General features: G+C 39.9%; 1 protein-coding gene across 1 annotated transcript in view; it reads right to left on the reverse strand.

Moving 5' to 3' along the window:
- The window catches only part of PHF14 (PHD finger protein 14), a 170,614-nt gene extending 160,474 nt beyond the window's left edge, over positions 1-10,140 (reverse strand). The window contains 3 exon segments of the mRNA XM_075143674.1: positions 9,207-9,317; positions 9,947-10,010; positions 10,012-10,140. Of these exon segments, the coding sequence (XP_074999775.1) occupies positions 9,207-9,317; positions 9,947-10,010; positions 10,012-10,140 (304 nt within the window).
- Between the last annotated feature and the right edge of the window lie 1,267 nt (positions 10,141-11,407).

Consider the following 11,407-nt stretch of genomic DNA (forward strand, 5'->3'; position numbering starts at 1 on the left):
AATGGTCAGTTTTGTCTTTTTATGCATATACCTGTATGTGGAAGTATTTGATGAGGAGATTATATAATTATCAACAAAAAAATCCATCAGTGCTACTACTACTGATTAGGATATTAATGTTATCAGTCCCCTTACAAGCTAACAGAAAGTAAAAGTTTCCTGCAAATGTTCTAACCTTTAGAGAGCCGGGGAAAAAAAAAAAAGAGAATGCAGTAACACAAGTTATTGTACAGTCTTTTGAGAAAAGAGTAATTCAGTCATTTCCCTATGCCTACCGGCTTTAATGGCAGTAATGGAAGTACTGAAATAGTAGCACACTCTTCAGGCATGCCTAAGAAATAAAAAACAGTATTAACTAAGATGCAATCTAAAAAATTATTTTTAAATTACAATACATTTGTTTGGATACATATTCATGGACCTGTTAGGGTAGGTCTAGAGAAGGGCCACAAAAATGGTCAGAGGGCTGAAACACTTCTCCTATGAAGAACAGCTGAAAGAGTTGGGGTTGTTCAGCCTGGAGAAGGCAAGGCTCCAGGGAGACCTTATTGCAGCCCTTCAATATATAAAGGGGGCTTATAAGAAAGAGGGACTTTTAACCAAGGGCTGTAGTGACAGGAAGAGGGGGACTGGTTTTAAACTGAAAGAGGGTAGGGTTTAGATTGGATATAGGAAGAAACGTTTTATGATGAGAGTGGTGAGATCCTGGAACAGGTTGCCCAGAGAAATTGTGGATGCCCCATCCCTAGAGGTGTTCAAGGTCAGGTTGGATGGGGCTTTCAGCAACCTGATCTAGTGAAAGATGTTCCTGCCCATGGCAGGGGGTTGGCCTAGATGATGTTTAAAGGTCCCTTCCAACCCAAACCATTCTATGATATTTGCCAGCTCTCACAAACACTTTACAAGTAACTCCTAAAGCCAGACTCTCATACTAGACATTTATATCATAGATTAAATGCCATATGTATGTTTAAAAGCAAAATGCAGTTTTTTACCTCATTTCACAAGTTCTGAGTGCCAATGTACACTACTTGTCTGTCTCATTGTAAATAAGGTAATTTAAAAAAATACGGGTTTTGCCATGTTAAAATTAATTTAACTGGATTTTTAAGTTAACATATTATTTTCTTTCGTTTTACTTCCCCACCATAACTCCATGACAGTAATTTGTTTGGATGCTGTAATTGTGCTGTTCCATTTCTAAATATGCTTAGACTTCTTGTGAATTTAAGCTTCCACTTCATTTTGGGGGGGAATCTTAGTCTGGGTATAGCTTGATCTTTAACAGCACTCTAAATTACCAACAGTGATTCTTGTACATCAATACTACAGCACTGAGAATACTCTCTAGCTGCTTTATGCCATGCAAAGAATATAAAGGAGAGAATAAACAAAGGTTAGTTACATCCGCTTCTCTCCTTCAAATTTTCTTTGCCTTCTGCCTGCACATTATGCTTTGTACTCTCCTTTCTGCATGCATGTACACACCAGAGATACCTATAGTAAGGGATATCCCTCTTCTGTCTGAATGCATTCACTGTGATAGGTACTTTTCCAGAAAGAGCTATTCTGTGATAACAGCTATTTTTGCAGGTGTTCTTCTGTCAGATGCACTTTCAGTTAGGAAGAGGCTGTAGTATACAATTTTCTCCTTGAAAGAAATTCTTAAAGAATGGTTCTTTCAAATTGGCAACCATATCATGTCATTCCTATGGGAGAGAAATCAAGCTACTCTCGGTAAAAGATGGGGCCAGATACACTGTCAAATAGTGAAGAATACAGAGTTCCACTGAGAACAAATATGAGAGATAACAGTTGTGAGAAAGGCATCATTCACTTCTGTACACCTTGCACCTTTAGCTCTACTGAGCACAACAGCAGGTAGCAGTCAAAGCTAAAGAGGGTAATTCAGAGAGGAATTCTCTGGGACAGAACATTATGCTCCAGAATTAACATAAAAAAAAGTGTAATAAAGATAAACAAAAGTGACTATTAATCTCCACATCAGCTGTGGAGTCTTGTATAATACCTACTATGCACAAGACTTCAGGGGAAAGCTACTGAAATCACTACAGCAGTTAAAAAAATCCTCCCAGGGTTTCGCAGGACCATTTTACAAGCAACTTTAAACATGGTACCCCGTGATTTTTTTATTAGTAATTAATTTTTTTTAACTTTCTAAGAAAATCCATGTATACAGAGAGTAAGTGCTACACTACATAAGTATATGGCCACCCACTCACAGAAGACAGGCTGATTCTTCAATGCAGTATTTAGCTTAACAAGCAGCTCTGTAAAAAGCAGTTTTATTGCTTGTTTTTAAGTGAAGTCTGAAGGATAAGCTTGTTAAAGGAAATCATGGACTCGATTTTGGGCTTGCCTCTTCCACTAACAAAGCCTAACCAACTCCAGATAGCAAAAGAGAAGCATCTGGCATCATTCTGCAAAGGTTTTTTTTTTTGCATTGAGCCTGTCTGGTTGAGTCTCACCGAGGTGCTCAAAGCTACACACAAAGAATACAATCCAGGACCCTGGAACATTAAAAAGGAGTGAGAAAACTGAAAAAATGACCATGCAATACAGAAAACAACTACCATGTCTGAAGTTATTCCTACTAAATTAATATTGTTCAGTAATAATCTACAGGCATCATGTGAGAAGTCATCCAGCCCAGAGTGTGCTTCACGATACCCTCTTTTTAAGGGCAGTAACAAAAAACAGGCTACAAGTGAGGTTAATTCTGGAGGTTAAAGACACTCGATCACCATCACCCTGTCTAGCGATCCCTTAGCCTCTTTCTCCCAATCACAAGGTGGACAACAAATCTTGGACATGATGATGTGAAATCACCCAGGTATCTCTGCTAAAACACCATGTTACACACCATGTACAATCCCTTACCCAGATTGCCTTCATCCTGGCAGACGGGGAAAGTGGAAAGCACTGCAAAAAGCATTTGTCAACAATAGCCTCTGCCCATAAACTTCCTTACAAGAACAGCTCCAGAGCCACAAAAACTCCTCTGCGCATGTGCTATACCAAACACGTGTAAAAGCAGCTGCACCTCCTATACATCTGATCCAGAAATTGCAAATAATTTTGAAGACTCCAAAATACCTTAAGAAAATGCTTAAGCTAACTAGAAAGTTCTGATATTAATAACTGGATGTAAAATTAAGGCAGGGAAACCTAGACCATATATGGAAAATATGAACTTTTAAATTGTCAAAGGCAGAATTGTGTAACTGGTAAATTCCTGACCACATTTGTCATTAGACTAAAGCCACAGAGGTCCATTGTACTAAGACCAATATACCTATACTGAAAGCAAGAATTGAAAAGGCTTAACACTTCACTTTCAACATAACTTCAAAAAAGAGAATCTAGCATCAGTTAGATGTACACCACTGGCTTTCTATGCTATTTTGCGGAGCATGATGATTAAACATTGGTAGACTACCAGCAATTCAACAGTGGTAATGCTGGCAGTTAAAAAAATTGAACTGTCAAAAGTAACACGATTAAGAACATACAAAACAAAACCAACAAAGTATTACTGCTCTAAGGAGAGAAATTCACTTCTCAAATAACGTTTCGGAAAAAAGTATCTAATCTGTATTAACTGCAGATGTAGACTGGGCAGAGTAGGAAATGAAACTGATCACTGATGTGCGATTACACTTGTTTCAGAAAACAAGTATTTAGTTTAGAAAAAAGGACGGAAGAGGAATATAAATGGAAGTTGTTTAGTAAGCAGTTTCCTCACTTCTACGCTAGCAGTAATTATATCACACAGCATTTCAGTAGATGTCTATTCAAGTCATAAAAGCACTCAAAACTAAAAGTTGCTTTGACTTGAGTTATTGGGAACTGATTTATTTACCATGTTATAACACAGATGGAATTGGTTACCCTACCTCCTGAATTTGCTTGACATTTCCCAGTTTCCCTTTTTTTAGCGTTATCAAACTCCACTTGTTTGGGATGAAGTATTGCATATCCCATGACTTCCCTCAGCAAAGTTGCAGTCCTAAATAATCCATAAAATTGGATTCCAATACAAATTATTGAATAGTGAGCTAGAATGTGTATTTTTCCCAGAAACAGTTAAGAGTTTCACATCTTGAACGAGGGTAGTTCCATCTGGGAGACAGTTGAACATATGTCTGGGACATGCTAAGTCTAAGTCTCTGAGGCACTGTAATAAGTATATGCTCAAGGAACACCTGAAACATCCCATACTCACTGAGCACATCTAGACTCTCAGAGGTGGCCAGGCTGCAAACAGACCATCTCACCAAGCTGGAATTAATAAAGCACAGAAGAACCTTCTCCATGTGGCAGGAAATACACAAGACATGGACATACACACAAAAAAAGAGGAGATGCAAGATAAAGTAAAGCAGGAGTAGTAAAGTAGGACACCATGAAAATCCTGTTCCAAGACTGACGGAACAAGCAGAAGAACACTGAACCAATGAGCAAGGGTTCCGTAACGGACAGACAGACTGGAAAGATGAGGCACAAAGAGTCACAGTAGGGGAAAAACAAAGAAAAGTAATGTCACCCCATCACTAAATCCATCCTGGCCAGACACTGCAATGAAAGCCCAGATTTCTGTTACACTACTCCTCTGCAATCAGTAAACACACAGAACAGAAATCTCAGTGTTTCCAAAGAGAATGCAAGTTCAAAATGCTCGTCAGTCACTCCAAGGTGTTACTTCAAGTGGCAGACATCTGTACAGTTAAAAGATCTCACTTGGGATAAAGATAACCCAAGAGAACATAATGCCCATATTTTCCATCTTCTCAATGGGAAAAAGCCCTTGGGAATTCCACTCTGAGGGACTACACACTACAGTTGCAAAGTCAAGCCTTGAAATGATTGTAACAATTAAAATTGTGCAATTACATGGTAATTTACTAATGATTAGCTATTCAGTATTTTCTCTTACCTTCATTGTCTACTGAAACACCCTACAACTTTTCTGTTGCATATCATTTAAGTTTATTCTCAAAGCTTCTTCACTGATATTTCAGTAGTGTTTATTACTATAGTATTTTGGTGCTTTGCAAATTACAATATCCTGTACAGGAAAGCAAAAGTGGAATCTCCATTGTGCTAAGAGGAAATGAATTACAGAAAAATAAAGATATTTGCAACTTTTTATTTCTAGATCAAGTCACAGTTTTTTCAGAATACCTAATATATGCATTTATATAGATCATTACACGTTTTAAACAGAGTTCCTACTGACCTCAATTGCAATAATAGTACATAATATTTATGCAAGTCAGGCTCCACGCTCAACATCAAAAAACCAAACATTTAAAAATGTCTCTAAAAATTTGAGTCTAGGAGTCTTGTAGCAGAAACAGTGACAGAATCCAGTTCTTCAAGGCAGCATTCAGCTACACTCTTCTCAGCTACACTGAGCTAGAGAGCCAGTCCTTAAATTCACACATCATTCTTGTTCAGGGACCACACTATATTTCTCTGCATCATTTCAATTTCAGTGTATGAGCTGCCAAAACTGACTGACATCACCAATGAGTGAGAAGAAAAGTGGTAAATCCTTGCTTTGGAATCCTGCTGGGAATTACTTTACAACTATACACTGATTTCTGACATCAGTATATCTCCAGCTGCTCTCATTAAATAAAAAAAAAAAATTAAGAAAAAAAAAACACCAACAAAAAAACCAAAGTATGCTCTAGTAACTTAAAAGCAAAACGTCAAATAACTGATCTGTATTGTGAAACACATTATTAAAAAACTTCAGTTGCATATATTACAGTACCATCATTTCCAGTCATATATTTGTACACTCTGACTCCAAAGGGACAGTTTTTTTGATTGGTCCTACATTAAGATTACATATGACATTCTTACTTAAGGAACAAATTTTTCAAGATATTTCTAAAAAACAGAAAAATACAGTACTTTGAAATATGGCATTACTACTTTCTACTATGTAAAAACAGAGAAGCCATTAAAAAATTACTTCATTCAATACTAACATAACGAAAAGCCCACAGGCCTGAAAACTATTTACATTAAGGAAATTTACAAGAATGTAACAGTTCTAAAATCAGTTGCCCTAAAGAGATGTCAGAATGATGAGCTCTTTAAAGTGGAAAATGCAGTAATTGCCTGTTGGTGTGACCTAAATCCAAAAGAAAAGAAATTAACTACACTGTACATAAAGGCAGTATCTTCTAGGGAATTTTTTTGGTGGAAATGGAGGTTAGGTGATTAGAAATATTTTCTGTAATGAAAAAATTTACCAAGGCATCAGGATTCTGAATACAAAAATTCAGAAATGCCGATTCGTTCCTAAAAGTACTTAATACCAACTTCTCAAATCCTTACTGCATCTCATATTCCCATAAATCTGATAGAACACTGAACATGTGTAAAAGCTTAAATATCCAGGGCTCAGTCCTCCTAGACTTGCACAATATTGTCTACTAGGCACATATCACTTAACAACCTAAAGCTCATACATATGGATGCAACATAATCAACAGAGTGTAAACAACTTCAGAATTCCTTTAATTCAGTATTTAAATAGTCCTTTAACTTTTAAATTCCAAATTTATTTTGTTTTTTTAAACATCTGTATGTGCATTTGTGAATCAAATAAATATACATTGCAGAGCTGTGGAATCACCATACTTACGGTATTTTTCTGAGTGCAGGAGTAGAATTTATGGTCATTTTCAATGTAGAAAGAGTGTTTCTTCCTTCTGTCACGTTTATTTCCCTTTGTAAGCAAGCTACACAATGAAATTCTGAATTCAAACAAATACTAAATAGTGATTTGCAACACGCTGCACATAGAGAGACCTCTATGGTTACCGAAGGAAGGAAAAGAGCAATAGCCCTGACTGTAATGGAGAAATACATATTATGCTTTGAAGGCTGAATCCACAGTGAAGAATAGGAAAATCTGTTTCCTATTAGCAACAATCCAGAATTTGTATAGTAGGGCTGATTGTGTATCTACACACATATTATTTACATATATATATATATATATAAAAAAAACTTTGAAATTATCAATTTTATTTTTATATGTGTGTGTGTGTAAAAAAAGTCGCTTTATTTCAGCACTTCTTCCATCCAAATCTAAATGGACTAGGTACAACCAAATTTAAGGCTAATGTTATACCAGCTTCATTTTAAACCAGCACAGATGTTCTGTTTCAAATATCCTGCAACTATCCATTTAACTTTTCTTACACATAGGAAATGTTTCTTTTTTCTTTCAACTTAAGAGGTTACATGTATAATAACTTTCTATTCCCCAACTTCTCCAAACCCTCACAACTTTCTCCTTTCACATTGAAAATCTTTGAATGAAGTATAAAATGCCAAACTCTGCTGCTGTTTCAAAGTGTTTTCACTAGATTTTAAATTTTATTAAACAGAACATTAATTTCTAGAAGTGATAGATACAGGTTCTGAAATGTTAAAACAAAGGTATATGAGATACATGAACACAAAACAGTAAATAGAAAAACATTTTGTAAGTAGAACTTGGGTATTTCTCATAGGCTTGTTTCAATTCAGTGTCGCTTTTTTAAGGGAAAACCCACCCAACTTCCTCAAAATGAAATTGAGATTGAAATACTCTCAAAGCTAGACACTGACACTGCCCGCCATGTGCACATGATATCCTAAAAGTCAAAGAGGATTATCGATTACACAGGAATCCTCTGCATTTAGACACAGTTGAGTCAGGAAGCTTTATTCATTATTTTTAATTAATTAATGATTGTCTTTTAATCAAATAATATATTGCTCTGGATTATGTGTCCACCTCTGTTACTCCATTTCCAATTCCCCTTTTCCCTTAAATCCTGCCTCCACTACCGTTCCAGAATAGGGAGATTTTCTTTGGGAATTAAAAACCATTTCCTTTTAGGGCAAATTGTCTTTACAAAAGACAGTGCCCTTACTCAAAAGAAAGGATCAAAAATCCCCAAAACAAGATTAAAAAAGTAAATTAAACAAGCCCCCAAAAATCTTAACACGAAATTGGTAAGACATCATCAGTTTTACTCTCTTAAGTCATTGCAGCCTGCTTCTACCAGATCAACCAAGGGAAACATGTCTAAGCTTGGGAAAAAAAACCAAGGAGCATTAGGGCGTATCTTAAAACTGGCACTGGCGAAATGATCATTAAGTGTTTTTAAGTTCATTAATATGAAGGAGCTTGCCAGATGTTAAAAAATAAATCTTTAAATGGAGATGGGGAATAGTTTTGCAAGATACATTCACATGAAAACATAGATCAGCATCCCCAGTGCAGAAATAACAAAGTGAAATTATTTGACAAGCTGTCATAGTGCTTCCCTTACATCTTACACATCCTGCATCTCTTTGCTTATTTCCCTGAGCATATGCCACATAACATCCAACGTGCAGTTTATTCAAAACATGATCATGCCCCTTCTTTCCCTTCCCTCCAATATACTTGAATTTATTCATTTTATTTTGCCATCTTGTTTACTTTCAGTTTCTGTGGATGTTCACTGCAGATACAGGAATCTGCATACAGAGAAAAGACTGCAGAACAAAAACACTCTGAGGCAAGGACTTCCTTCTAGTATAAAATGCATACACCTTTCTGCACAGCTATCTGAATGGACACCTTAAGTTTGTCTATTGTAAAAAAACAATAAAAACCTGAACAGATTATCTTCCTGCTTAAGGTTTTCACTCATTGAGTGGAACTAACCTTGAGAAACAGGCAAGTTCTTAAGTCCACAACAAACTATTATCCAGACTGATTCAGAACAAAATGGCTTTAGAACATTATTATTTCAATACTAAATCCAGTGAATATTTCAAAAATTATCTCTACACCGAAGAAATAAAAAGCAATAGATATAGCTAAGGTAGTCAGCACAGAAGCTACTTGTATGCTTCTGCCAAAACTTGTTTGATAATCATGAGTTTTCTGTTGAGAAAAAATTAATTGCAATTGAAGTATTGTATGGATGTTTTGTTTAATCAGTCGTTTCTCATCCACAGCATAAGAATTTCCAGTTATCCAACCTAGTCACTGGACTGCAAGTGGCTCCAAGTCCCAACAGTTCATCAATACCATTCTGTCTCCCATATGATATTAAATGAGCAACCATAAAACAAAAATGAGATAATTCTGAACCGAGGAGATGAGGAAGTATATTTACCTGAAGCATCTCCAACTTTAAAATCACTGTCATCAGAGCTATCATAATCTAAAGCTTCCAGCAGCGAAGCTGCCAAAGGCTTCACTTGTCTCCTCTTCGAACTGCGGTCCACTGCAGGAAAAAAAATATAGTATTGTTACTAGCCGGCATAATGAGAATTCAGCATCGTTAAAGATATTTAAATTAGAAGGAAAGGCAGAATGGCCGCGACAGGCAGGGGCTAGGGCAGGCTCCGCCACACCGCCCGCAGAACCGCCAGCCGCTGCAGACGGCACCGGGGTCCCGCAGACATTCGCACCCACAGGTGAGGGAGGGGAGCGGCGGCACGCACAGCGGGAAGGGTTTACCCACAGCTAACCAGCCAGGAGCTGCCCGGCGGACCCGTGGTGCTCCCTTCAGGCGCCGGGAAATAAGGCGGCACCGTACCGGCGGCGGCTCGCGGGCTGCCCGCAGCCCCGGGCACCGGCAGGAACCCCGGGGGGAGGGGGGCTGGGCGGACCCTGGGGTCGCCTGAGGCCCCCGGAGCCACCAGCACCTCCAGACGCAGCGCCTTGGCGTGATCCATCAGCGGCAGCGACGAGAGGCACGGGGAAAGGGCAGCCGTGGCCGCGAGGCGCCTGAGGGACGGCGATACGCCCAGCCGCCCGTGGGGGCGGGGGAAGGGGGGGGCGGAGGCGCTCCGCGGGCACCCCGGCATCCCCCCGGGACAGGGGCGGGAAGAGCCGCTGAGGATCACTTACTAAAGCCTGCGCAGGTGAGCGGCGGGCGGGCAGGGGCCCTCGGGTGCAGCGCCGCGGAGCCGCCAAGCCCCGGGCCCCTTCCCCAGACAATGGGCACGGCGGCGACCCGGATGCAGACCCGCGCCCGCCCGCCCGCGGCGGCCGGTCCCGCTGCTGCGCCTGCGCACCTGGCCGCCGCCGGCCCCGCGGCGCATGCGCGGTGCGAGGGCGCCTGCGCGGCGCGAGGTGAAGACGAGGAGGGGGCAGCGCCCGTCCTCCGCCCCGCGCGCCCCGCTTCTGCCGGGGCCGCGGCGGGGGGCGAGGGCACGGAGCGTCCCGGCCAGCGCTGGGACCTCCCGTGGGGAGAGATACGGGTAGTCCCAGGACTCGGGAGCACTTAACACAAAGTCCCAGTGCAGACCCATTCATTCTTAGGGGCGTGCCTGTTCAGGATCTCATTTATTGGGAAAAACTGCTCAAAGACCAGTCTGGCACTTCCTCTGTTCCCCCGTGTGGAAACGAAGCACTATAAAACTGCTTTTATTTAGCCCCTATTCTAAGAATTGAGTTCCTTGTGGACTTCATTGTCCACAATAAGCGTAGTCAAGCTTATTCTTGCACTCTTGAAAAATAGCAAGCCATTGCATTCAGGGAAAAAAAAAAAAAGGAAAAAAACCCCAAAACCAAGGATTTTTGTTTGACCACATCACACGAGTCCAGAAGCCAAGCACAAAACCTAATGGTGAGGGATGGACGGCAAAGGAGAGCAATGCAGGGCCATCGCCTTTTGCAAAAGAGTCCCAACGCCTTCTCAGTCGCAAGAGCCACCCTCAGCCCCTGCGCACACCCAGTATTGCCAGTCCCACATGTAAAAGCTGCACAAAACCTTTATGAAGTGTTTAAAAAAACAGAGGGAATAATGTGGTTTTTGGCTTTTTCCCAAAACTTGCTTTTGGACTTAGAAGTAGGGGGACATCTTAAAGAATCGGTTGCTCTGACATACTGGTATGACTTCAAGAGCTTGAGGATCCAGAATAGTGATAAATATGAAAGCTTGCAACAGAATTTTAAGAGCATTATCGGAAGATGTGTCTTTAACGATGGATAACTGCAAGTAGGGTCAAACTAGTTCTACGATGAAGATTGGAGGGAAAGTAAAGTTTGGCAAGCATACGGCCCATGACAAGAGCCTGCGCTACATTTAGCACAGCCCTGCGTATGTCACCCATGCAAGCCTTCCCAGAGCCGAAACGCCTCTTGGTATTGCAAAGTCAGGTAATGTGTTATGGGTGTATTAGTCTTCTTTTTTTAAATAGAGCATAAAGATGTCTGGTCAGTATATGATGTAATTATGTATCTGAAATACTTCCAATAAGAATTTTCTGTGTTTAAGATTTTGAGTATTTTGGAAGGGCAGAAAATTCCAAAGAAAAATGTGAATTCTATGTTCATTCTGTGCTTGAATTTCTTAGGTTTTTTATA

Source organism: Calonectris borealis, chromosome 2 (assembly GCF_964195595.1).
Source record: "Calonectris borealis chromosome 2, bCalBor7.hap1.2, whole genome shotgun sequence".
NCBI classification, from domain to species: Eukaryota; Metazoa; Chordata; class Aves; order Procellariiformes; family Procellariidae; genus Calonectris; species Calonectris borealis.